General features: G+C 40.3%; 1 protein-coding gene across 1 annotated transcript; it reads left to right on the top strand.

Annotated features, from left to right (window-relative positions):
• The first annotated feature begins 7,047 nt into the window (after positions 1-7,047).
• On the top strand, positions 7,048-13,050 carry LOC121601936. The gene is made up of 4 exons (XM_041930733.1): positions 7,048-7,252; positions 11,636-11,961; positions 12,023-12,155; positions 12,287-13,050. Coding segments are annotated over exons 1-4 (648 nt in total). The 5' UTR covers positions 7,048-7,251; the 3' UTR covers positions 12,475-13,050.
• Positions 13,051-27,321: the final 14,271 nt, after the last annotated feature.

Genomic DNA, 27,321 nt, shown 5'->3' with positions numbered 1-27,321 from the left:
TGATTTCCCTCTGCCCACCATCGATGAACTTTTTGCAAACATGAGTGAAGGAAAAAAATCCTCAAAGCTCGATTTAGCCCAAGCATACTTACAAATGGAAATCAGGGAGAAAGATCAACACCTACTAACGCTGAATACGCACATGGGACTTTATCAACCCACTAGGCTTATGTATGGGGTAGCCTCTGCCCCAGCCATATTTCAAAGAGAAATAACTTCAATTCTACAAGGTATACCAGAAGTAACAGTATTCTTAGATGACGTTAAAATAACAGCCCCTAATGATACGGAACATTTACAAAGATTACGAGAAGTACTAAAACGGTTTAATGATCACAATATGCGAGTAAACTTAAAGAAATGCGAATTCTTAGAAGATAAGATTGAATACTGCGGCTACATGATAGACAAGAAAGGAATCCATAAATTACAAGGCAAAATAGATGCGATAGAAAATATGCCAAGACCAGAAAACAAAGAGCAAGTACGCGCACTGTTAGGTTTGGTAAATTATTATGGAAGATTCATGAAAAACCTTAGCACACACATGTACCCAATCAACAATTTACTTAAAGATGAGGTTGCTTTTGAATGGTCTCCAGACTGTGAGAAAGCTTTCGCATGGATGAAAGCAGAAATGCAATCGAAACAAGCGCTTACACATTACGATACAAAATTACCATTAATATTAGCCACGGATGCATCGCCTTACGGCGTGGGGGCAGTATTAAGTCACGTTTACGCAGATGGAAGCGAAAAACCAATACAATATGCGTCGCAAACCCTTACAAAGACTCAGCAAAGATATACACAGATCGACAAAGAAGCGTACGCCGTAGTTTTTGGCATAAAAAAGTTTTTCGAATATCTATACGGTCGAAAATTCATACTAGTAACAGATAACAAGCCATTGACACAGATTTGGTCCCCACAAAAAGGGCTTCCGACACTCTCAGCTATGCGCATGCAACACTACGCAGTATTTTTAGAATCATTTAACTTTGAAATCCGATATAGAAACTCAAAAGACCACTTAAATGCGGATGGCATATCTCACTTGCCGTTAAAGGGCGAACCCATATGCGAGGCAGACGAGATCGATGTCTTACAAATCAATCAGACTGAATCACTACCAGTACAGGCAAAAGAAGTTGCAAAATATACATTGAAAGACACTACAGTGCAAGAACTAGTAAGGGCATTGAGGACAGGCCGGACAGTAGAGGGTCGATTTAGATTCGGAATAGATCAAACCGAATTCAGCTTGCAAAACGATTGTTTAATGCGCGGAATTAGAGTTTACATCCCAATACTTTTGCGTAAAACAATATTAAAGGAGCTACACATGGGTCATTTCGGAATCTCACGAATGAAATCCTTAGCTAGGACATACTGTTGGTGGGACTCTATAGATCGTGACATAGAAGAAACAGCGCGTGACTGTATGCACTGTGCGAAAGTTAGAAAAAAAACCCACAAAAGGTGCAAGGATATAGCTGGGAACAACCAGTGGAACCGTTTCAACGCATACACATAGACTTTGCAGGGCCATTTTTGGGACTTAATTTCCTAATAATTATAGATGCAGGAACAAAGTGGCCGGAAGTAAAAATAATATCAGACACGACAACAGAAACCACGATAGAAAAATTAAGAGAATTCTTTGCTACATTTGGGTTACCAGCCATACTAGTGTCAGACAGAGGTACACAATTTACATCAGAAAGTTTTCAAACGTTCCTAAAGAAAAACGGAATTTTACACAGAATGGGTGCTCCATACCATCCGGCAACAAACGGTCAGGCAGAGAGGTTTGTTCAAACATTTAAACAGAAGTTGAAAGCGCTATCATGCTCTAGACCCGAGGTACACCTACATTCACAAAATATTTTATGGGCATATCGTAGGACGGCACATCCCAGTACCGGGAAAAGCCCTGCTATGGCCGTTTTTGGAAGGCAATTAAAATCAAAATTGGACCTAATGATTCCCGGATCCGAACAACATACATCAGATAAAGAGAGAGAAAGAACAGTTAGATCATTTGATGTGGGTGATAGGGTATCAGCCCGTGATTTTATGTCCAATAATGAGAAGTGGAGGTTTGGAAAAATATTAGAGAAAATAGGCACACTCCATTACAAAGTACAATTAGACGACGGAAGGGTATGGAAACGACATATAGATCAGTTGAGCCCCGGACCAGGAATGCAGTGGGAGGAGAATAATCTTAACTCACAGCAAAGAATACCTTTCGATATGTACCCTCCAATAACAGAAAACAATATACCCCAAAACATCAGCACAACGAACCAACGAACAAGAGACACACCCCTAAACGAGAATCCAACAGATAGCGCAGAATATTTACGTAGATCAACAAGAGTAAGGAAAGCGCCTCAAAGGCTAAATCTATAATTTCCTTAGGGGAGGAGAGTTGTTATATCCATTATTGTAGATTTAAAATTAGATTATAGATTAGATTAGATTAGACTAGATTATAGCATATTATAGCATGTAACTGTACGGAGAGAAATGAGAAATAAAACCCGGCACTTCTCGTTGAGCCTTGCAAGTGAATGGATGGTGTGATTATAACATGAATGATTTTTAACGCGGAGCCGCAGGCCCAGTGAACCGTTCGAAGATCTTTGTTTATCGTCGGAGGTCGGTTGGGCTCGTTTAGCAGGTCCTAAGCAATAGGGTTTTCCGAAATCTTCACCTTGTTTACCGCATAATGAACACAACACACAGAGGGGCGAGAGTGGTGGTCGAGTCGAGCGATAGTTATGTATGGTGCGGTGTGACCAGTCAAGGGCGGTAAATAGTCCAATGTCAACAATGATGACGCAAACTGGCTTGATTGATCATTTCATGATACTGTGTCATGATGATTCATCATTGTTACTGATGCGTCTACTATGACGCCAAATCTATCTGTTGGAACCTCGCACCAAAGGTATCCAACTACCTGTCATAAACGGGACATTTAAAACAAGCGTAGGCGTGAAACGATCAAGACACGAAGCGTAACCGAAGAAAGGGGTTTAAAAAGGCCGCAAAAGAGGAACGAGGCTCTTTTCTAAACCAACCGCGGAAAACCGACAAATTTTTTGGCGTGTAATAGTACAATAAATCATTTTTGGCAAGAAATTTAATCCGCCTTGGTTTTAGTTCCCAACATTCCAAAAAATTTGGTTCGATAAATCCAAACACATTTTGGTTCGATAAATCCAAAATAAATTGGATTTGGAAATTCGTCAAACGATTTCGTGTACGGCATTCCTCGTTCGTCGTGTAGTTTCGCGAGTGGAATAAATAAATCACGCGCGGTGTGTATCGAAGTGCCTGTGACCAAAAGTGCAAGTGCAATGGAGCAGCAGCAATCGCGTGTTATGCCAAGGGCAGAGCCGGCTACCACAGGGACTGTCCAAGGGACAGAACGTGTCAACGTTTACACTAGCCCCCGCGGAGCATTGCGCGAGACTTTCTCCCCGTCGGAAGGTTCCACCGTGGAATATGTGTACGAGTGGGCAGCAAGTAAGGCGGAAAAATTGCAGCAGTACCAGCCAACCTCGTCAGAAGATGACGCCCGGAGGCGCGTTCCTCAAGAAGGAAGTGAGACCCCTCAACAATGAGCATCGAGTAAGACAGGTGAGGCAAGTGGTAACGGTCCGGCAAATCCAGCGTCCGAAAGTGCACGATGGGTAAGTGACGAGCGGCATAGACGGCGTATTGTGCTTGAACGCGAACTACTAAAGCTCGATATCGCGGAAGCGCAAACTGGCGAGACAGCCATCGCGCAGCCCTCGAACACTCTGGGACGAAAAGATAAAGAATTTCAAGAGTGGGTCCGCGACATGGAGAGTTCCATGCGCCAGCCCATTCACGACAAGGATGGCCCTTCGCGGGGTCAACATCCTGTGGTTCAACACCCTGACGCGAGGATCACACGCACACTAAATCCCCGCACGATGCAATATGGCCACGGCATGTACGCAACACAACAGGATGCAGGGTACGCGACACACATGCAGCATGCAGGATACGCGACGCATCCGCGAGACATTGCATTGTACGAGACACAACCGAATGCGACACAGTACGGGTACACTGCGCATCAAGCGTACGCGAACCGCCCGGAAAACTCATTGCACTTTGGGAATACGGAGCACTTGGGTCACACAACACTGCACAACACACGACCACAGATACACGGCACTTTCTTAAGCCAGAGCCAGATAGCAGCACGCCAACCTGTACCTCGAGATTTGCCACCCTTCTCTGGGAATGTGGATGATTGGGCGGTTTTTATCACCGCGTATGAACGCACTACCGCTGCTTGTGGCTATACGGATGATGAGAACGTAATCAGGCTGCAACACGCGTTAAAAGGGCCCGCGTTGGAGGCGGTTGGACACCTCTTATCCTTCCCGGACGGGTTGAACGAAGCGATCGAGACCCTCAAGTCTCGCTACGGAAGGCTCGACTTGATTGTTGAGTCCGTCATACGGAAAATAAGGTGTATAGCTGCTCCCAAGACGAACGATTTGCCCAGCTTGGTGGAGTTTGGGTTCGCTGTGAAACGTTTGCTCGGAGCAGTTAGGGCGTCGGGGCTGCATGCCTATATGTACGACGTAACGTTGTTGAAGGAACTTGTGAAGAAGCTGCCACCAGTCATCTGTATCGATTGGGCGAGGACCACAAGAAGGATGCGTGAGGTAACGTTGATGGTGTTTGGACGGTGGATTGGTGAGCTGGTGAGCGATTTGTGCCGTGTCATTGATATGACGCCCGTCCTGGGGGGACACGATACGGCACCTCGACATCCTGACCCGCTCCCAAAACGACAGCAGTTCCAACCCCAACCGTTCCAGAATCGTCGAAGTCCGCCCTCTCGACCAATCCAGATGGAATCGAACGGCACGGGGCGAGCACATCCGGCCTACTGCAACGTGACAGTCCTGCAAGAGATGAACGTTAGTGACCCGACGCCACAGACCGACATACCTGTGTCGATGCCAGCCTGCGTCGACTGCGGTGAGAGCTGCGGATCGCTGTCACAGTGCGAGAAGTTCCTGGGAACTACCGTAGCTGCAAGGAGAGCATTTGTGAACGAGCGAAGGATGTGCAGGAAATGCCTCGGTTACCACGCTGGCAAATGCCGTGCACCACCGTGTGGAGTAGATGGATGCGGCGTTCAACATCACGAGCTGTTACACGCGGAGGACACATCATCCGGTATCAGCCGCCACCAGGATCAACAGACTGGGCCAACAGGTAACAACCCGGGGTCTTTTGCTAACGTTCTAACCCATGCAGGAACAAATGATGGGGCGATCCTCAAATACGTGCCGGTGTCTCTTCATGGACCACCTGGACGTGTAGATACGTACGCCTTTCTTGATGATGGGTCTACATCGATACTCATGGATGAAGGACTGAGGGACGAGCTTGGTCTATCTGGCACACCTCATCCGCTGAGTCTAAAATGGACGGGAGGAGTGACCAGAGAAGAGGATGATTCGGAGAGGCTGCAAATATGTCTGAGCGGCTACGACGAGTCACCGACGGATGAATTGACACACGTGCACACCGTGAAACAACTCGCGCTACCAGCACAGTCAGTCGACGTGGTTCAACTGGCCGCCAAGTACCCCCACCTGAGGGGACTACCTGTGAGGCCATATTCGCGGGCTATGCCTCGCATACTCATCGGAGCAGATAACTGCCATTTGGGACAACCGTTGAAGACTGTGGGAAAACACGGTGAACCGGTCGCTTGGAACACCAGCTTGGGTTGGGTCATTTACGGTCCTTGCGTTGGTGGAGACGATCAACATGCCACCTTCATGAAGACATCCTCCTGCAGTAGGCAACGGACCACCACGCCGAAAGCTGGACAACAGTGGGACACCGAGCGACAAAGCACTCGACCGAAGATCGATCTTTCCGTCGACCCGGGAACGCCTTGCAAGGCTGCGGTGCCGCAGCGGTATGTATATCTAAAAAGAAATAACGTTTTTAATCCCGTTGTAGACGACCGAGCTGACGGAAAGGTAAAGGTACACTTAGCTGAAGAACGCGGCGGAAGAGTGGGCAACAATGCTTCGACCGATCGTCGGTTCTATCCGGTGACAAAATGGTCCGATCCTTCCGTGATACACGAGAAACCGCAAGACGAGGCGGCCGTGGAGCGATTTAGAAAACCAGTATATAAGTGTAGCTTCTATCCGTTGGGGGGACCACCGCATAGCAACTGCGAGGAAACTGCCAAACACTCTGCTAGGAAGGGCCGTAAAACGATCCACCGTCTCGGCAATCGTGTGCACATATGTCCGGTGCACAAGTTACAGGCTTGTAATAACTTACGCAATGATTTAGGCACAGGGAAGTAATTGTTCGGAAAACAGCACGGGATCACGGCATACCACGAGGTAGTTTGCAATAAGGAGACAGAATGTAAACAAATGCACGCGTTTTTATGACAGGTCACACAAGGAAGTGAAGCCACAGCTAAAATGGCGCAAGGTGATTAAAGGCAAATCAGATAAGCTGTGGTACACTTGGGGGGATAATGTTGGAACCTCGCACCAAACTACCTGTCAGAAACGGGACATTTAAAACAAGCGTAGGCGTGAAACGATCAAGACACGAAGCGTAACCGAAGAAAGGGGTTTAAAAAGGCCGCAAAACAGGAACGAGTCTCTTTTCTAAACCAACCGCGGAAAACCGACAAATTTTTTGGCGCGTAATAGTACAATAAATCGTTTTTGGCAAGAAATTTAATCCGCCTTGATTTTAGTTCCCAACACTATCGGAGCCACGTATATTTTAGGACAAATTTCGAGAAACAATGACCTTACCAATGAAATTCTTTGAATCATTTGTACATTTCTCTTTTCACTCTGTGCAAAAGTAAAATCTTTCTTTGTAATGTGAAATTATAATGGTCAATCGCATTTCAATGACAGCAAATCGTAGCAGGCTACTTGTGGATTTGCTCCTGGTGACGATATTTTTTGCATAATTCCATCGTAGTTCACATTGATTTTAATGCAACAGAGCGATTCACTTCATTCTTCAGCTGATTGTCGAATAAAGCAGTTGAGTTTTTGGTAGTGTGACGGTGATGAAAATTTCCTAAAACTTGAACAATACTGTACACTGTTTTGTAAGATAGCCTGACAGGAACAGGGCACATATTTTCTGTGATCGAAGCTTGTGGAAGCCGGTTTGAGCATAATCACAAGTAAGTAGGACTACCTCGCGTCTACCTTTACCGTTTTATACTTAGAAAAGTTATAAATCTTACCAAAGATTTCACTGATTTTCGAACGCATTGTACTAAGATTCGCAAAGCATATTTGTGTCATTTTCTTTGCACTATCAAGCATATTCGATTATTTTAATCGAAGCGTCTTGATCTAAAGCTGAACAATGTTTCCGGGATTCGTTTACTTAAGAGCAATTAATCTAGTTAAGAAAGGCGATTTAGAGTTGTAATTTGAGAGAGACTGTGGACCGATTGTAAAATCAACCGCCTTTTAAAATTATCTTTATGCTTATATAGTGAAATCTAAGCCTCTAAGGTTAACCTCCTAAAGACTTACAGCTTAGAGAGGCGTTTATCTTAGCGGACTCAAATCATCGTAGGTATTGCTCCTGAGACAAACCTGCCATGGGTAAAATTCCCTGTACTGAAATTTGGCTTTCGACTAACACCAAACAAAATATTTCTGAAAATTGCCTTGGAAACAGTACACTTACAGAAAGAACAAAAGCAAGGGCAGCTGAGGTCAAGCTTTAATCAATTCAAGCTTTATTTATAACAAAGATGGTGTGAAATTTGTGACACATTTGGCAACCAGATGTTTGTCAAATGTGAGCTTTCATTTGGTTTTCCGGGTTTGGTTTTTTTACACGGGTTTCTTAAATTATACCTAGCGTGCCTGTGTTTTATCAACTATCCGTGCATTGTGAATGCGGCAAACGTTTTCCTGTTTATGCCTAGGTTTTGCGGAAGTTTTATTGTTTATATGTGGCACGTTTTCCTTATTTATGTTCTGGGGTAAAACACAAGAACGTTTACGCTTCTGGTGTTTAACGTTTCTTTCCTGGCTGCTGGATATGCGCTTACGCTTCTGGTGGTTAACGTCTTTTTACCTGGCTTTTGACAATGCTAAGTTAGATGTGACCTACTGTTAGCAGTAAATCTGCTACACAGTATTCAATAGTGAACGCTTTTTAGTTGAACGCTGTATAGTTGGCTGAAAGTTCATTAAAGAAGCATGCGTTTGTATAGAAAATCCGATATTTGAAAAAATCATAAAAAAAACTTATTAGCCGCGTTTCGACGAAACGATTTCTGCTTGCAAACTCCTGTTAAAATCACCGTTTCCCATGCAATGGAAAATCAAACAGAGCTGGGCAAATCTTATTCATGCAATTTTTGTCGATGGCAAGAATCTTTACTTGTAATCTTTTAATAGGTGCAAAGAAAACTGTGTATTTTGTTATTTAAACTTTTTTTTGGATGCCTGCACTTGAGAGAACATTCTTTTAAAAGTTTTTAGTGATTTTCGTATTGTAAAAACATGTGTTGATGTGTTAACCAGAATCGTGTCATGGAAACGCAAAACTATTCGCGTTTCTTTTTTGACTGTGGAAGGGGAAAGATTCGCCATTAAACGATCTTTCCGTGAAGAGTTATCTATTGCCTGTTGAAAAAAAAATCATTTTGGCAAAAAACTTGCCAACTAAAAAGCACATAGGGTAACTGTACCAGTATTGGGCAGGTTAATTCAGCAGCAGCTCGTACACTTACAGTTTTTATTATTTTTCATGAAAGTGACATTATTTGGAACGATAAACTATCGTATTATGTTCTGCTATTTTTTATTTTCCAATTTAAATGTATTTTTTAGAGATATTCGTGAAAATGCAAACACTGTTTTTGTTATTATTTTCGGCAGGCTGTGCTCCTATTTTCGGCAACGCGAATATGGGTCAGAAAACGTTTTAATTAATGCCAATAGGTAGACAAAAATGTTAAAAACAGTTTTACACTTTCACTTTCCTAAGATTGGTGTTGAAAATTGCTTAAATTATTAATTTTATGTTGCCCATTTTGGGCATTTTGCCGCCAATTTTTACAGTCACTTTGATGTAGGCTACAAACAAAGTAGGAATTCGAGAAATGAGACTGCCTGACTGACGGCTATAGAGTACGGTTCCGACTGTCTCACAAATTATTGTTTTTCTCTCAAGTCATTGGATTATGCATAGTGAAATTGGTGATATTTGATACAAGAAATGTGGTTTTATGTGTCGACATGCGCATTGTAGTGTTCTTCTTGTCAACTTTTTAATGATTATTCAGCAAAATCAAAAGTATGTTATTGTTTCATGTTTCGGCAGGAGCCCACAGCATTGATCTGTCAAAAATCAACATTCCCTGTTTACCTATACCTACAGTCAGTCCAAAAAGTATTCGTCTAGCTGAATATTTTGCAGAAAAAGGCGAATTATGGCCGCAATAGGCATGGGGTGGTAAAAGTAATCATGGGGTTTGAGAAAGGGACCATCAATACACACGTTTTGCTAAAAAATAAGCATTTAAATAGTACTATATCAACCAAAATACATAAAAAACTAAAAAAAAAGTCGTTTGATGGGCGCGCAAAAAGTATTCATCCATCAGACTTTTGGCGTAATATGCGTAAGAAAACAAAGGTTGTGGAATCAAAAAATGTCCTGATGTTGTTTCTTATTGCATTTATGACTATTGGTGACTACTTGCACAACGCAAGAACTCATTTGAACCTTTAAAAAGGCGTATTTTTGATCCACTCATCCTACAAGACTTGTTCCAATTATTCTCTGGTGCAAATATTGCATTTCCGGACTACGTGGCCAAGTTCCATTGAAAAAATGGCAAATGACATCACATTGAGAGTCTATTAAATCATTTTCATCAGTTTGTTTTCAGCTGGTTTGGCGTTTCGAGCAAATGACAATGCTCTGTATGTTTTCCAGCTCGACTGTTCTTAATACATGTGATACATTTTAAGTAAAATTTCTCAGAACTGGGACTCAAAGTACTTAAAAACTGCATGAATATGTTTCCCCATCTCGTCTCCAATCATTTTGAATCATTTTTCTAGCTCACCTTACCTCACTGAGCCCTAGTATCATGACTCCATGTTGCTACCGATACACGAGATTTTGATGTTGCATCTTAGTAGACTGTTTTCGCTATGGTAGACGTCAGCCGTATGACCTTTTCGATTTAAACATGTTTTAATATGTTAGTAGAGCCTAATTTGAAACAAATTCCTGAATTATTTGATGCACCTTAACAGATTTGGCCACTTTCTGTGTATGATATTATTCAAACAAAACATGTTTGAAACAACTCACTCATTCAAGCTATTACATGACCAGCTACGATGAAATGCAGCATGACCCATCAACCAAACGTGACCCATCTATTCTCCTGACCTTATTGGCCATCACAAAATGCACTGATTCTTTCGTAAAATTTGATTTTTTGGACATTAAACCGATTCTTTCATTAGATTAACCGTCAAGGATGGCTACTAACATGGCAGTTTGTCACACAATTAGTGTCAGAAAAATGGCCAAACTCTGATCAAATAAAGGAACGAGGCCTCCCACACATTTTGTAACCTTCAAAAATGGGTAGGATAGGTTATGCATAAGTTAAAGATACGATTTGCGCCTTCATGCTTCAATCATTTAACTTCCCCGCCTTTAGTGCCTCTCTGACCGCTTGAAGTGCAATTGAAACAACAGAAATGTATTAATTTAGAAGGAAGTCATCAGTAGATTGATAATAATACATTTAATTCACGTCTACGTAGTGTTTGTCCAGCGTAAATAATTAAAAAGCTAGATGGACGAATACTTTTTGCGCGCCCATCAAACGACTTTTTTAGTTTTTTATGTATTTTGGTTGATACAGTACTATTTAAATGCTTATTTTTTAGCAAAACGTGTGTATTGATGGTCCCTTTATCAAACCTCATCATTACTTTTATCTCCCTATACGCATTGCGGCCATAATTCGCCTTTTTCTTTAAAATATTCAGCTAGACGAATACTTTTTGGACTGACCGTATGTATACTTTACCTTCTTGAATAAAAAAAAGAGTCAACATGTTCGTTCCCGACATCAAACCCCTAGTGCAGTGGTTTTAAACCGGTTGAAAACCGCTGCCCTAGTGGAAAGTGGATGGTGATTCGATATGATACGATGATAGCGATTTCGATGTGAAATATTACTCTTTGGTGGATTCTGATATTCTGTAACAAATATCAAACAAAATCCATAAACTGTGCATTTAGCTATTACGTCGTTAAAAATGTCTTCTCGTTTTGATTTATGTAAAAAATATGGAGTATTGGCACTTGTAATTGGTGCCTACTTTGATCTCCAGGGTGGCCACTCAACCGGGAAAACCGGGAAAACCGGGAATTAGCCGGGAGTTTTATTTTTCCGGGGAAAAAACCGGGAAAACCGGGAAATTATCACAAACTTTTGTCATCACTGTTTACCATCGTACTAATCTTACTAATCGATGAGGAACGTTTATGCGTTTATTTTTTCCAGTGTCCTCTTCGATCGTTTGTCTGGCTGCCCGGTTGGAAATCATGGAGGAGCGGATTGGGTCATTGGAGCGGGAGGTGAAATTAAGTAACCTAAAGCTATCCCGAATAGAAGAAAAGTTGAAAGAGCAGACACGGCAATTGTCGATGTTGATCGACCAAAAAGTGTTGAACGAGCCACAAAAACAGGAGCAGGTGCCGCAGCCGATAGAGGAAACAGAAAAGGATAAGGATGACGAGCAAATCCCGGTTCTGCCAGTAAGAACCGTAACAGACCTTTATATATTGAACCGTAGATGTGCCATAAATGAAGCGTTTTTACAGCAAATGGTAAGAGTAAACGTGGGTAATGACCATTAACCGGAGGAGTTAACCGATTTGTATCTTTCAGGCGGAAAAATTACAACAGATTGTGTTCGCATCGGAAAAGAGAAACCGGAACGCCAGACGAGTGATGGAGACGCTCGTCACGTACGACGTTCTATGCCAATTTAATTGGACTGGAAGAAATGCCAAAAATTACCGTACGTATTTAAGCACATTGTCGTCTCTCTCTCTCTCTCTCTCTCTCTCTCTCTCTCTCTCTCTCTTCTTTCGCTCGCAAAATCCAAATCTAATCTAAATATTCTTTCTTTTCGCTCTCTTTTCTCTTCAGTAGCCACAACCAAGAACAGGTTTGCAAACCTGCATGGCATTATCGCTCTGCTAGTCAAAGCCCTCAGTTTTGGGCTTAATGCAGAGCAGACGGAGCAGGAGCGATCATCCATTACCAACAGTGTTCGCAATGCCGTGAACAAATCATCGCAAAACAAGAAGCGATTCTGCCAGACACGAAATGAATGAAAGCTCCTGTAGGGGGGTGGACGTCGTACGTGACGAGCGTCTCCATCACTCGGCTCACGTTCCGGGCTCTCGTTTGCGATGCGACCACCTCCTGTTGTAATTCTTGGCGCTGCCTCATGCTCATGATGTTCCTGCTCGTCTTCCTGATCCTCATCTGTTTCCTCTATCGCGTTGTGCTCTTCGCTGCTCAGCTGCGGCACATGCTCCTGAACCTCATCTTCATTCGCCGAATGCCGTTCCGCATCGGGTTGTCGAGCAGCTACTGTTTGTTCGATTAACATCGACAATAGCCGTGTCTGCTCGTCCTATTTTTGCTCCATTCTGGATAGCCGCGGGTGAGACAATCTGCTCGCCCGATAGCCCTATTGCAACCTTGCACCTCGGTACACACTTAGCACGCGGTATGGTGAGCGTGACCGAACCCTCGACCCCTCAGCTTCAATCAGCGATAGCCTAACTAACTAGGCGATTTCAGGGTTCCGGGGCTGTTCAGACAAGATGATCAAGAAGCAAAGAAGATGATAAAATTTGTAAAATAAAATATGATCTAGGGGTAACGCGGTTCCTTTCTAGCGATTGCTTGAGTATTTTTTGATTAACTTACAAGTTATTTACGGAAGAGAAAGAGATAGAGAGAGAGAAAGATAGAGAGAGAGATAGAGAGATAGAGAGAGAGAGAGAGAGAGAGAGAGAGAGAGAGAGAGAGAGAGAGGGGGGGGGGGATAGAGAAAGAGCGCAGTGCTATACCAAAGCCTCATCAGCTGAACGCATTCTATTCCGCAACCCCATGTGCATCAAAGCTGTGTACAACTGTATCGTTCGTTCGGTTCTGGAATATTCGTGCGTAGTCTGGAGCCCAACTACCGCTTCTTCAATTGCTCGACTTGAGGCGATTCAACGTAAGCTCACGAGATATGCCCTACGCCTACTTCCCTGGCAGGATCGCAATAATCTTCCTCCGTATGCTGCGCGGTGCCGTCTTCTAGGCCTTAAACCTCTTTCGGTTAGAAGACGCAATGCACAGTGTTCTTTCATCGCTGGATTGCTAAATGGCTCTATCGACTCATCGCCTTTGTTGCATCGAGTCGATATATATGCACCATCCCGAACACTTAGGTCTAGAGAAACTCTACGGCTCGCTCAACCCCGTTCCAGTGCTGGTCGGTCAGACCCTATGTTCCGCATGTCGGCTGTCTTCAACACTGTCTCGGATTGCTTCGACTTCGACATCTCAACTCAGTGCCTCAAGGAACGTCTCCGGCTTTTGCCGGGGCCGCAGTGAATTGCGATGCAAATCTTGTTTTTGCTATGTATTTTTTTTATTGAACTGTTACATCTTAATTAGGCCATACGGCCCGTTGAAGATTAATAAATAATAATAATAATAATAATAAGTTATCGTACAAATAAATCTTGATCGTGAACAAACCAATGCCAATATCAAACAGCGTTAATACTGCTTCAAACATATCACAACTACTCTAAACCTATTATTGGGGTCCTTTCCGTTTTAAAATGGTAGGTTGAAATTTCAGCCTGTCAGCTGTTTGCATTGTATAGCAGTTTTCGAGCAGCTATCTAAGTGCGTATAATGTACAGGTGGGCTTATCCCAAGGTGTATGAATTTAGAAGACAGATTTTTATCGCTTCTGTTTCTGAATGAAGATTTTAAGAGTGTTTTGAGTATTCGTCAAGTCTCCAGAAAGCTTGTTTGAACAAAAGTTTTCACCCATCCTGTCAAAAAGTGATATTAAAATTTGGTGGTGTTTATATTTATCCCAAGGTGCATTCAAGAGATCCGGTGATGGAATCCAGAATAGAAGTATATGCAGTCCAGGTGTTCTCATAGCATGTTTTTTATAAACAAATTTGAATATCACTTTTTGACAGTGTTGCCACGGTTGTAGCAATCTATTTATTTGAGTAGTGTTTTAGACCTTCTTAGAACTGGCGCTCGCGTATTATAAATTTTCGCCGCACAGTTTAAAAATTGGTCTGTTTTCTCTCGCTTGACTTTTGCTACTAACTTCCTCGATGGCGGCTATTCTTCGTCAGCTGATCCGTCTTGACCCCGCTTGACCCTGTTTTGTGACCGCTGCCGAACTTGTTTCTAATTGGCCCTATTTTTGGATCAGTTTGTTGTCTCGCCTTAAGGGTTATCTTTTCATCCTTTTCTCCTTTCCTAGCGCCATCTGGTGTTATTTGCTATAGCTATTCGAGCTGTCCGCTGACAGCTCGTTGTTTTGATATTGTTTGGTGCATCTAATATGCACGAGGATGATATCGTGTCAACAGACAGGATAGGTGAAGACTTTTGCACAAAAAAGCTTTCTGGAGGCTAGACGAATACACAAAACACTCTTAAAATCTCCATTCAGAAACAGAAGCGATAAAAATCAGCCTTCTAAATTCATACACCTTGGGATAATCCCACCTGTATATTATACCCACTTAGATAGCTGCTCGAAAACTGCGATACAATGCAAACAGCTGACAGGTTGAATTTTTAGCCAACGAACTTAAAACGGAAAGGACCCCTTTGACAGATTAAATGTCAAATCAGTACAATTTGCTGCCAGTTCGGTATATATTGCATTTTTGCTAACAAATTGACACCGCTAAAAGCCAGAAATATTAGAATTTTCTGCACGAATCATATCAAATAAACGATAAAGTGTATACAAGTATTAATATAAATCAGAAACTGCGTGTAATAAATAGTATTTTAGTCAAAAAACGTGAAATTCGACTTAGGCGGCTTTATTTGACTCAAAATTAAGAAACCCCCTGAAATCTCCTGCATCTATTCGTGAGGTGCATCATCAGCGTCTTGCGAGTAACAGCATAATGTATGGCTGCTGTTTTATAGGAAATCCGTTCTTCGCAGATTTTTATGTTTTCTTCAGTGGCTGGTTGGTCCATGACTTCTGTTTACCCTTTTTTAAGGTTGTGTGATGACATCTGTTAATCAATCATTGATAGCAGATGAAAATATCTTTGCCACGTGGTAAAGTCTTTACATTTTAGTGTCATGATGGTACAAAGCAATATTCGTAAAGCCTTTTTTGTCGTTTTTTCATCAGTTGTTTGCTCATACAAAACTTCCAAAAATATAAAGAATGCATATTTATATCGCTTAAGATCTATAGTAGCCAAGTTAGATCCACACACGAGCGCACGATTGAAAATTTGTTTGTACAAATTTGATAGATATCATGCCAAAAAATGGTTCTCAAATGCGTTGTCACACCTCCAGATTGGATATTATATTGTTCAATTATTCACTAATAACTTTTATCCAGTTTTAATGACAAGTATCCAGCTTTCCCGTAATGCCCGTCTTTACTTACCATCCTCTAGATAACGATTTTTGAAAACGCTGTATGGTATAATAATTTGGAATTGATGTATCGATAAACCACGGCACACGAAGCATAGTGAACCGGGAAAACCCAAAAAAATCCTGGAAAACCGGGAAAAAAACCGGGAATTAAAAATCCTGATTCGAGTGTCAAATTTTGAGATCCAGGAATGAATTTTTCCACCAAACTTGGGTTTCATTTCGTTCAAAGCAAGGTCCTATAAATTACTATAGGTTCGTTTATACAGTGCACATTGCACAGGGGTTTCATACAAAGTCCTCAGCAACGATTTCTTCTTTCTTACCGATCTACTACTTATTCATGATGGCGACCAAAATTAGAGTAAAAAACACACCTGCAGTCTATTTAGCCAGCATGGTTCAAAACACAAACCACAAAGTTCAAATATCCAATTGTTTCAACTTCCTTGATTTGGTTCAAATTGTGTTAAAAATGATATTCTAAAAGAGCAGTTAACCCGCTCGTGAAGTAACAAATAAACCATTGGGAATTTTATTGGTCAAAATTGTTGTCCCCACTATCATTCTTCATACAACATGCCGGATTAAATGTTCCTGGCAACTGATTGCTGATTGTGATAATAATTCGATTGTATTGGGTTTGGTATGTCTGGTGGAAATTGTCAATTATTGATTTATCACTATACCATATTTCAATAAGATAGGGAAAAAAGTATTTTTGGGATTGCCCCTTTTACTCGCATTTTCTAAATCTGTTTAAATCCAAGCTAGAACCCGTTTGGAAAAGTCATATTTATGTCAGAAACATCCGCAAAATCCGCTCCACTGATATTCCAAGCACGTAGCATTAGAGTTCAGGTGTTTGTTTTTTTACGCTGACTCAAAAATCGGATACGCTTCCATCTGCACGTTGCGAGCAAATCTTTCGGCAGGCAGTGTTGGTCGGTTCAAGTTCACCCCCCACCGTGCAGAAGAGGGCATCACTTTCCCCACTCGTCACAGACCAGTTATGTAAATTGATTTGAACAAAAAAAGAAGCTCAAACCAAGCCCATCGGCGTGCGGGTGTGAGATTTGGACCCGCCGAAAACAGAGGCGATCATCTTTGGCCAGTCAATTGCAGACAGTTCCATCAGCCGGATCATTTCGGGGCAGCATTTTCGTGAATCGCGGAAAAACAGAGCCAACGCCGCTCGCTTTTTGTCTCGCAAGCTTCAGAAACAAAGTGAAGTGACTTCAGTGAAGGAAAAATGAAGCTCCTTTGTGCCGGGCTAGTGTTGATTGTGGCGGTGCTTCATGTTGGCCACACGCTAACACCGATCGATTCGTCGGTCGATATGCTGGCGGAAGAGAGTCAGCTTCACAACGATCAAACCGTGGCGGAAGGCAACGACGAGACTATGCGGGAAAAGCGAGGACTGAAATATCAGTATCACTACAAGGAAAAGAGCTTCGGAGGAGGATTGCTGCCGTTCAAGCATACGGTCGAGAGGAAGGTCCACATCAAGCACGGACACCATGGGCTGCTCGGTGGACACTACCGCGAGGTGACCAAGGTCAAGCAATTCGGATTCGGACGCTAATTAAACGATGAACGGCGAACGAAATAGTGGACCGTTATGTTTACACAACAGTGCAGGATGAAGCAACAGCTGATGATGATTGCTGCTGTTGAGAAGGTCAGAGCACAACAGATAGTGTGCAGGCGGCGGAAAATGGAAAACAAATTTGACCTGAATTTGGGAAACAACGAACTGATACAATAAATATATGATTTTGATAATAATTATTACGGTTTGTCTTTTTTTATGTGCAGTTACATAAGATCGCAAGATCTTGCGTCGACTTATTCGTATATGCCTTGTTGTTGGACCAGTGCTTTCGATTTTTGGAATAAAATCAAAAGCTCCATAACTACGAAAGCATTAAAATATTTCGGGGATAATGCGACGGTTTGTGTTTATGCATATCTATGCATCATTACCATATTGTGATTCTCTGATCCAATACAAGCAAAAGTTGAAGATTCAAAATGATAAATGAATGAGGTTGAAGAATGTACAATAAATGCTAATAATAACGACAGTCAATTCATCATGCAGTTGGCGTTTTTATACTGAAAACAAATTCAAGAAACAAATGGCTTAACCAAATTTCAGGCTGAACATGATTCAGGCTGAACACGCTAACACCGATCGATTCGTCGGTCGATATGCTGGCGGAAGAGAGTCAGCTTCACAACGATCAAACCGTGGCGGAAGGCAACGACGAGACTATGCGGGAAAAGCGAGGACTGAAATATCAGTATCACTACAAGGAAAAGAGCTTCGGAGGAGGATTGCTGCCGTTCAAGCATACGGTCGAGAGGAAGGTCCACATCAAGCACGGACACCATGGGCTGCTCGGTGGACACTACCGCGAGGTGACCAAGGTCAAGCAATTCGGATTCGGACGCTAATTAAACGATGAACGGCGAACGAAATAGTGGACCGTTATGTTTACACAACAGTGCAGGATGAAGCAACAGCTGATGATGATTGCTGCTGTTGAGAAGGTCAGAGCACAACAGATAGTGTGCAGGCGGCGGAAAATGGAAAACAAATTTGACCTGAATTTGGGAAACAACGAACTGATACAATAAATATATGATTTTGATAATAATTATTACGGTTTGTCTTTTTTTATGTGCAGTTACATAAGATCGCAAGATCTTGCGTCGACTTATTCGTATATGCCTTGTTGTTGGACCAGTGCTTTCGATTTTTGGAATAAAATCAAAAGCTCCATAACTACGAAAGCATTAAAATATTTCGGGGATAATGCGACGGTTTGTGTTTATGCATATCTATGCATCATTACCATATTGTGATTCTCTGATCCAATACAAGCAAAAGTTGAAGATTCAAAATGATAAATGAATGAGGTTGAAGAATGTACAATAAATGCTAATAATAACGACAGTCAATTCATCATGCAGTTGGCGTTTTTATACTGAAAACAAATTCAAGAAACAAATGGCTTAACCAAATTTCAGGCTGAACATGATTCTTTGAATGTACTTAAACCGGTATGATTGCGCATTTAACAGTTAATTGAGAGATTTAAATAGCATTTTAGTTTGTCTTTGCAAGATTATGTATGAATCCACTTTCTGTTAGTTTCAACTCATAATCATTTATCGTTGTACAATGTTTCAAAACTTTACTTGATATTGTAAATTCCCGCTCTCTCTCTCTCTCTCTCTTTTTATAAGTCATTTTGAAATAATTCAATTCTGGGATAAGATAGATTTGTTATATGTTGTTGTATATTTTGTGATTATGAAAATTGAAAATTCGTTTAAGTGATACTGCACAGTTTTAAAGCAATGACAATCATGAAAAGCTACTTTACATCATTAGCATGGTATTGTTTTAATGACTACAATTTTAGAAATTATCAATAAATTTAAATTCTTTTTCGATGTAAATATCACAAATTTTAATCCACTTCGTGCTGAACATAACAAATAACCGAATAAAAATTATGTCCGTTCTCAAATACCAGTGTGCGCGTGGCACTGAGGGACGTTCAGTGGTCATACGCGTTAAATGCTTTTGATTTGACTAGTTAATTTGGCCCGGTTACAGGGTTATGCAAGATAATTTCTGGGGTGTATAACAACCTAAGAATGCATGCAACAGATTTTTTAAAATACAACGCTAATTCCATGTTGTTTTTTTAAAGAGAGAAAATAATTTATATTTAATATGGGACTAATCCCGAACCCATTAAAATTTTATAGAATTTCTTCTGATGCTGGAACTGATTCCATTCCCGTATAGGTGTTAGAATTAGTCATGAACCTGATCCTGGAACTGATCTTAACCCCTTACTGGTCCTTTAACAGATCCTGATACCATACCGGTTGTGAAGTTGATCCCATTCCCATACCGGATCTGAAATATATCTTGACCCTAAAGGGTAAACGTACCTATAGTGGTGGTAGTACCAATAGTGGTGGTATGGCTTTCAAATGCGCTCCATACGATAATTTAAGAGTAATTAAGTTATTTATGTCATTGTGAAATCTAGTCTTTTAAATCTGGTGGTGAAATCTGGTCTTTTAAAAAGGCTAAAATACTTAAGAGCCATCATAGTACCATTACAGGGTTTTCCACGATTTGGTTCTCATCAAATTTTGTTGGGTTTCCATATTTTTTTGGTGCGTTTCTACGATTTTTTGGTCGTTTCTTGGAGTTTTTTGGTCCAATTGTATTGAATATCCAATCGGAAAATTCCAATATATTATGGGAACGAACCAAAAATCTATGGGATACAACCAAAAAATCGTAGGAACGCACCAAAAAATCATGGAAACTGACCAATAAATCGTGGGAAACCCTGTATAGGTACACAAAATAGGCATGTTTCTATAGTGGTCATAGTTATAGCATTAATAAAAAACAGGTCATTGTAGATTTATTTCGAGATATTGATAACATTTCGCATTGTTTTCTCAAAAATAAGCAACAGAAATGAGTTTCTTTTAAGTAATCTACCAAAAAAGGCCGAAATTCGCTTCTCCAACTGAGTCTACAATCGCTTTACACTTTTTTAATCAATATTTTCATCACTCAAATTTATATATTTTTCAAGGTCAAATTATGTAAGAAATCAGTATTAAGAATGTGATTGTAGCTATTTATATGGAAAAAGCTTCAAAACTAAGTGCCACATATATTATACAGAGTTTTTGAGGTATCTTTGTTTACCAACACTATAATAACACAATACGATGACTTTCGGAACCATATCACCATTATAAATACAACGAAGTCGTCACAAAAATATGCATTTTTTGTAAATTTGTTGATTTTGATGGTAAAAATGGTTGTGATTGCGAAAATAAAACATGTTCCAATTGCTATGTGTTAAAATATTCACTTCCTAACACATTAAATCTATTACCGCGCGGCTACATGAGGTGAAATATACAGCGAAATGAACTATTTGACAGGTGAAATATCTGACAGGTACGGCTTAAGGGTTGGGGGAAACACAACATCCGCTTTCGAAATTCTATTAAAAATAATATCTTCTTAAGCTGAACATTCCCTAATTGGAAGAAATTATGAACTGTTGACTGAAAATTGACGAAGTACTCGATATTGAAGTTATTCAATGGATTTAATTACGATTTTGTGCACGTCATTTGTTTACATTGCACATCAGCTGGCTGCTGTGATGCTTTATCCGTCAGATATTTCGCCTGTCAAATAGTTCATTTCGCTGTATATTTCACCTCGTGTAGCCGCGCGGTTAAAGCACATCTGTACCCCTACAAATTGCACAACTATTGATACATTTAGCCTACCGGTACTGAAATTGTATATATACCGGCATAAAAGTTCCAAAAAGCGTACCGGCCTTGGAATTGATCCCGAACCCACACCAGAACTTACACTGAACCCATAACGGTCCTGAAATTGATCCTGACCCCATGCAGATCCTGCAACTTATACCTTCCGGTACTGGAAGTGAACTCCACACTGATCCTTTAACTGATTAAGATTCCATATCAGTTATGGAAAAGATCCTGACTTCGGGGCCTGATACTGCTTCCTTTTATATTTCGAGACCTGCATAGTACCTCAATCTGACTCACTAATGGAACCATTCAGTCCAGTTTTCCTATTTTTATTTCTTGTTGGATCGAGTCCCGCAGTACTATCGTCAACTCGATCGTCTTAACAACATGCCCATCCCATTGACCGTCGCCCTAAGCAAGGATTGACTATCCGGCTAAATGGTAATAAGTATCAAAAGCCTGTATAGGCCGGCATGACCCGTTACTCCTTAAAGAAGGTTATTGTTTCAGTTACTTTTTTGTGTGAATGTTTTCGCTACGTTTTCATGCATCCTGATTTACAGTGGCGGCCACCTAAAGTATGTCACCTATATTTTGACGTTGGGTCTTGCTGGACAGTTCTTTGGGCCACTTTTTGAAAAACTTAACTTACACGTCGTTGAAAACATTCTTTACCTATGCTTAGACCAAAAATTAAGCCTATATATAGCAAAATCTTCTTCTCCATACCTTTCAAAGCACTAAAAACTAAGTCGGCGTTGCATTTTCTATAGTCAATGTGGTTGCCATTGTATGGATGTAAACTAATCATAAAACATCCAAGCTACCGCTGGAAAGTAACGCTGATCAGCCTTTACTAGAATTTTATAATAGAGATTTTGTACAGCGGTACGCTTTTTTTGCGTATGCTTGATACATAAATATAACCGTGCTTCTTAATTGTCAAGGCCAAATTATTTAGAGGCCAGCTGATTCGTCGTTAACGCATACAGGCATAAACTGCCTGCATATTTATCTTGCATTTTATAATAATTCATAATCGTGCTATGTCAAAGTCTAATGTAGAACGAGAATATTTCGATTGATTTATATCGTTATGATTTGAATTTAATTCCATTTTACTATCCTTATCATTTGCTACCTACTGCAACTACTTGGAGTAACGTTCTACGTGCACCTGCCCGGTATACACAGGATTTTGAGCCTTTTTTAGTAGCACGCAGCAGCTACAGGGGGTATGTCCATTCTAGACTTGAACTCACGACGGGCATGTTGTGAAGTCGTGCAAGTTTGACGACTTTTTAGGACCTTTAAAAGTAGTATAAAGTATAAATAAGGTTTGATCTTTACAATAGGTAGGACTCCTCTGTGTTAGATAATAGATAATTGTTAAGACAATTTCAAAAAAGTCACAATTTAGATTCATTAGTTTGGGACACATAAATTGTGATGGTCCTACTTAACAAATGTTCTTAAATCCTATAAGCTTCAAAGTTAATATCACTGTAGCACTCAAAAGGCTTTTCAAACATAACACAAATTTTTCACCTTGCACATTTAAAATAATAAATAATATGAGAATAAAAAAAGCACTGATGAAACATTCTCGGCTTGAACTGGTTTTTAAGCTGCATATCAATAGTGATAAAAAAATAGTAATACTGCAGCAGGAAACGGTTTCTTTTTATCATTTCTTCACTGCAAAACGCTTACTTCCGAACATAACCCTCGTTCTCATCTTGCCACAAATCTTTTGGCGCGAAACCTGTTCAGCAGCTTTCAATAGTTCTACCGCGCTTCACTTGTGTGCATATTTACTTTTTGCATTTTGAAAATCTACACGAGCTGTGATGCTAGACGACACAAATGTGTTTGATTTTCGCCGTTGTTTGCACACTGATTCCTTTGACCAGAGAGGTTCTAGGGAAGCTGCTGACAGTAGCAACCTACAGTACTTTGCGAGCTGCGAAACGATTAAAAGCTTAACACGCAGGATGAAACCCGCGGTACACTGTTTGCTTGTGGTTCTAGTGTTTGATGTAGTGATTGGAGAGGATCAACTTGCCGCGATCGCACACGAGAGAGGGAACGTTGTACGAGAACGTAGATCACCGTTCTTGTCATTTCCCGGGGGCGGATTCGGTGTTGGAGTTCGATACGATGATACTCGTTACCGTAGTATACCAGGTATGCAATCCAGCGCAGGAATTTTGTTTATTGTAATTCAATTGAGTTTTACTTACAGGGTTTATCTTTCAACGATATGAAGGATACTACGGAAGCCGAATTCCCGATGCGTTTGTCAACATCTCCGACTAACATCACTGCACAGAATGATGAGTTTCGATAAACAAATGGCGCATTACGCTCTTCATCTCGGAACTTTGTCGTTTCACGCTTCCCAGCAAGCTTCCCTTCCTCGACATTCTCATCATCCAGATAAATCGTTATTAGCACCAACATGCCTCGTGGCAAGCCATCTCATCGTCTCTGTCGTGTATGTTTTCGGAAGCGTGTTTGTAAAGCCTGTTACGACGATTTGCTTGAGTGAAAATTAACGCTTCTCTCATCTCGGCTTGGCTATTTAAATCCTGTTCCGGTGTTTTCGCCGATTTCATTCGGCTTACAACCGGATTATTGAAGAGTTCGGAAAGCAATTGTCTGGAGTGAACTTTTTCCTAAAACACAAAATGAAGTGCGTCGTGTTGTTGGGGATTCTTACTGTAATCCTGAGCCTTAATGTTGTACCGACACAGTCAAATCCTGTGCCACAGATTGGATTTGAAGTTGGCTTAATAGGTCCGTACAGCGGATACGGTGGATTAGGATACGGAGGATACGGTGGTTACGGCGGAGGATAGCCATGCCCACTACGGTGGATATGGTGGATATGGTGGATACGGTGGCTACGGTGGCTACGGGCATGGTTATGGATACTACCGACGAAGACGACCATTCTTCGCTCCGCCTGCTATATTGGTTGGATAAGTTGAGCGGAAGGGAATTAAAAGAGAGAGCTGCGAAAATCTGTATGTGATCGTTAAACTACAAATAATGCTCGTAAACGATTGTTGAATGTCGGTTACCATTATAATGGAACAGTTTAGTGAGCCAGTTTTAGGAGAAACCCCTTTCACAAAGTGAACACTATAAAATTAAGAAAAATAAATTATAATATATTGTGTTATGTAATAAAATTACTAAAAGTTATATAATTAATCATACCAATAGTTGTGTATCAACAATGTGTTCTCGGAAAGAAAAAAGTTTTATTTTTCAGTCAGAATGCTTAAAATTTTCATACTGTTGCTTGATGATACATGTGTCTCTTTTCACTGCTTTTATACGCTAATTATTGTATTAATTTTCTTTAATTGTAATCGCTGTTTCAGTTGAACCTCACCACAACAAAACAACGCAATCAACAAGTCGATGGTGGTAAAACTTAGCACTCAGTTAAGTAATTATCAGATTCTGGGCGAAAAGGATCAACGCCGGGAAAAAACGAAAACATGGCCATTCAAATATCGAATGATAAGACGCAAAAAGTCTTAAAAGTAGAGTGCAAAATCCATGGGCAACTGACGAAAGCTTGTGAATGGTTCTGGCACATTGATGTGCTACATGTGTTGCAGTTGCTCGACAAGCTGAAGGCTTTTCACGAGCTAGACTTCGTGCACTGCAGCCAACAGCCAAACAATGGTCTCATAGGTCGTGATAAGGCCTGCAAAACAGCACATCTAATATACTTCGGTCTTGCAAAATCATATCGGCTTCTCCGGAGAGGAAAGCACATCGAGGAAAATTTGGTCCTCCCATTCGCGGAAACAATCCAATTTGCGCCCGTGTTTGGTTCATCTGCAGTACACACCGAGCAAGCGAGAAGACATTTTGTCCCACGTCTACATGCTGGTTTTTTCTACATGGTTTCCTACTTTGGTATGGAATCGAAGAGAGACGACTTCGACGCAGAAGTAATACTGTTGCTAAAAAAGAAGAATCCGCTAAACGAACCTCAAGGGACTTTCATTTGAATTTCAACGGTTGTTGGAGAATTGAACTGTGTGACGCATCTGATTACAATGACATCATACTGATGTATCGGGGTACACATTCGCAAGCAAGTAAAATAATCGATAAACTAAGACTGTAATAAACATTGGATATCATATTAGAAAAATATGTGTTATTCATAAGTTTGTTTCCTATTAATTTAGGAAACAACAAAATTGGGTCGGAGATATATCTTTTTACTAGTAATAGTTTTGAAAGAAAAATATTTTTTCTGTTTCAATGTTTTGATCGCCTACAAAGAAGAGGATCTCTATAGTGAGGTATTTTCTCTAGTTAAATCACAACTCATCATCATTTGTCATAGACGAGTTAAATCAGTAAGGAACAGTGAAATAGAATACCACGAATGCTACTTTCGCTTACGTCTGCCATTCTCATGCAAAAGATCCCCGTTTCGAAACTTTACACTTGAGCAGGGGTAAGAAAGTTCGCAAATTGAAACGATCTACAGCTCAAATGTCAAACATGCACAACAGGAACACGCGTCGAAGAATTTATTTACACAGCCCGATGCCCCTCTTGCTGTGGCTAGAGATATTTTTTTATTGCCAACACAAATGAAAACTGAATGTTTGTTACAGAAGTGCTATGTTTAATATTTTCGTTTCCATCAAATTTCGATTTAATATTGTGTGTGTGTTTTTTTAAACTTTATTTAATATTTTTGAAAGTGTGAAATCACATAAAATAATACGTGTAAAAACTGTTGAAATCCTACCAAATTAATCGATTCAGCGATCGTTCATCTATAAAAGTAATCTTGTGGTAAAGATACCGTTCATTTCAAATTCTAGGATAAGTTTAAGCTCAGAATGTACCGAGTATGGGAACGTATGGGGTCCCGACTATCATGCTATGGTAATCCATAAGCCACTGAAAGCCAAGCCTACTATGGATACATGGAGGTCTTGACCTACAACGGTTGTTGAGCCAAAGATAAAAGAAGTAATTATTTTTTTAGAAACCATACAAATAACCTTTTAACCTTTTAACAGTTGCTCAAGTAAGTTTGAATTCATCTTTCAATGTATTTACTGAGTTGAAGACAGTTTATAACAGTTGTAGAACAGTTGGTCAAATCTTCCGCGCCTCCAATCGCGCCCGCTATTTCACAGAGATACCCAACTTCGGTATTCCTGAGATTTTCGAGGTAGCGCGAACCGATAATTTTACTTTTTCTAGTACACTTGTTAGAGTGAGTACACTTGTTGTGTCGAGAGACAAGTTTTGTATTTTATTTTGCATGAACTATGTGAAATAAATAATTTGATTTGCCAATTGATAAAACATATCTTATCTTGGCACATTCAATCGTCACCAGACCTGGGATCTCAGTTCGTCTAATTCCAGCCATAGGACTATTCTCCTTATTTTTTTAAATAAACATCTTTAAGTTAACAGACTAGAATATTTCAAACTAAATGTAAGCAATAAAACAACTTAAATTGTTGAAATGTTATAGCTAATAACATAATCAAAATTCTAATTATGAATTGAAAGATACTTCCGCAGCTCTTTTTAAATGTTATGTAATTTAAAAGATTTTCTTTAAAAGTGTTAAAAATTATATTTTTGATAGATTTAATGATTATTGATACGCTTTCAAACAAACATGGTGGTCGTGTACTGGCAGCTTGATGTTCGAAATTCATTCACATTTTCGTTTTCGACCTTTAGCCGGATGAACAAGGCGATTCACTTGTCGGTTGGTTCATTGCGTTCAACGATTGATCGGTTTGAATCAGCTACAACATTCCATTTCTAACGAAGTAGAAGAGAATAAATGCCACGGACAACAAATATGAGTGAAATTAATAAATTTTGTATGGAAATATAATTTTCTAAAACGAGATAGTAATCTAAATCTTCAATCATCAAATAAAACATTTATAATAAAAAAGCTAAACGATGGTGACTTTTGAGAAATAATAGTACAAAAATAATTTAAAAAACAGAATTAGTAAAATTGATTTTTTTTGAGAGAATTTTTGTAAGTTTACTTTGTTATACTCTAAAACCAATTCACACCGTCACCAATTTCATTTGTAAATGTGTAACCTGCTCAGAAGAGTTTACTCGCT

The sequence above is a fragment of the Anopheles merus genome, unplaced genomic scaffold, assembly GCF_017562075.2.
Source record: "Anopheles merus strain MAF unplaced genomic scaffold, AmerM5.1 LNR4000233, whole genome shotgun sequence".
Classification (NCBI taxonomy): Eukaryota; Metazoa; Arthropoda; class Insecta; order Diptera; family Culicidae; genus Anopheles; species Anopheles merus.
Note: the sequence above shows the minus strand (reverse complement) of the source record. Positions and strands in the feature narration are given on the sequence as shown.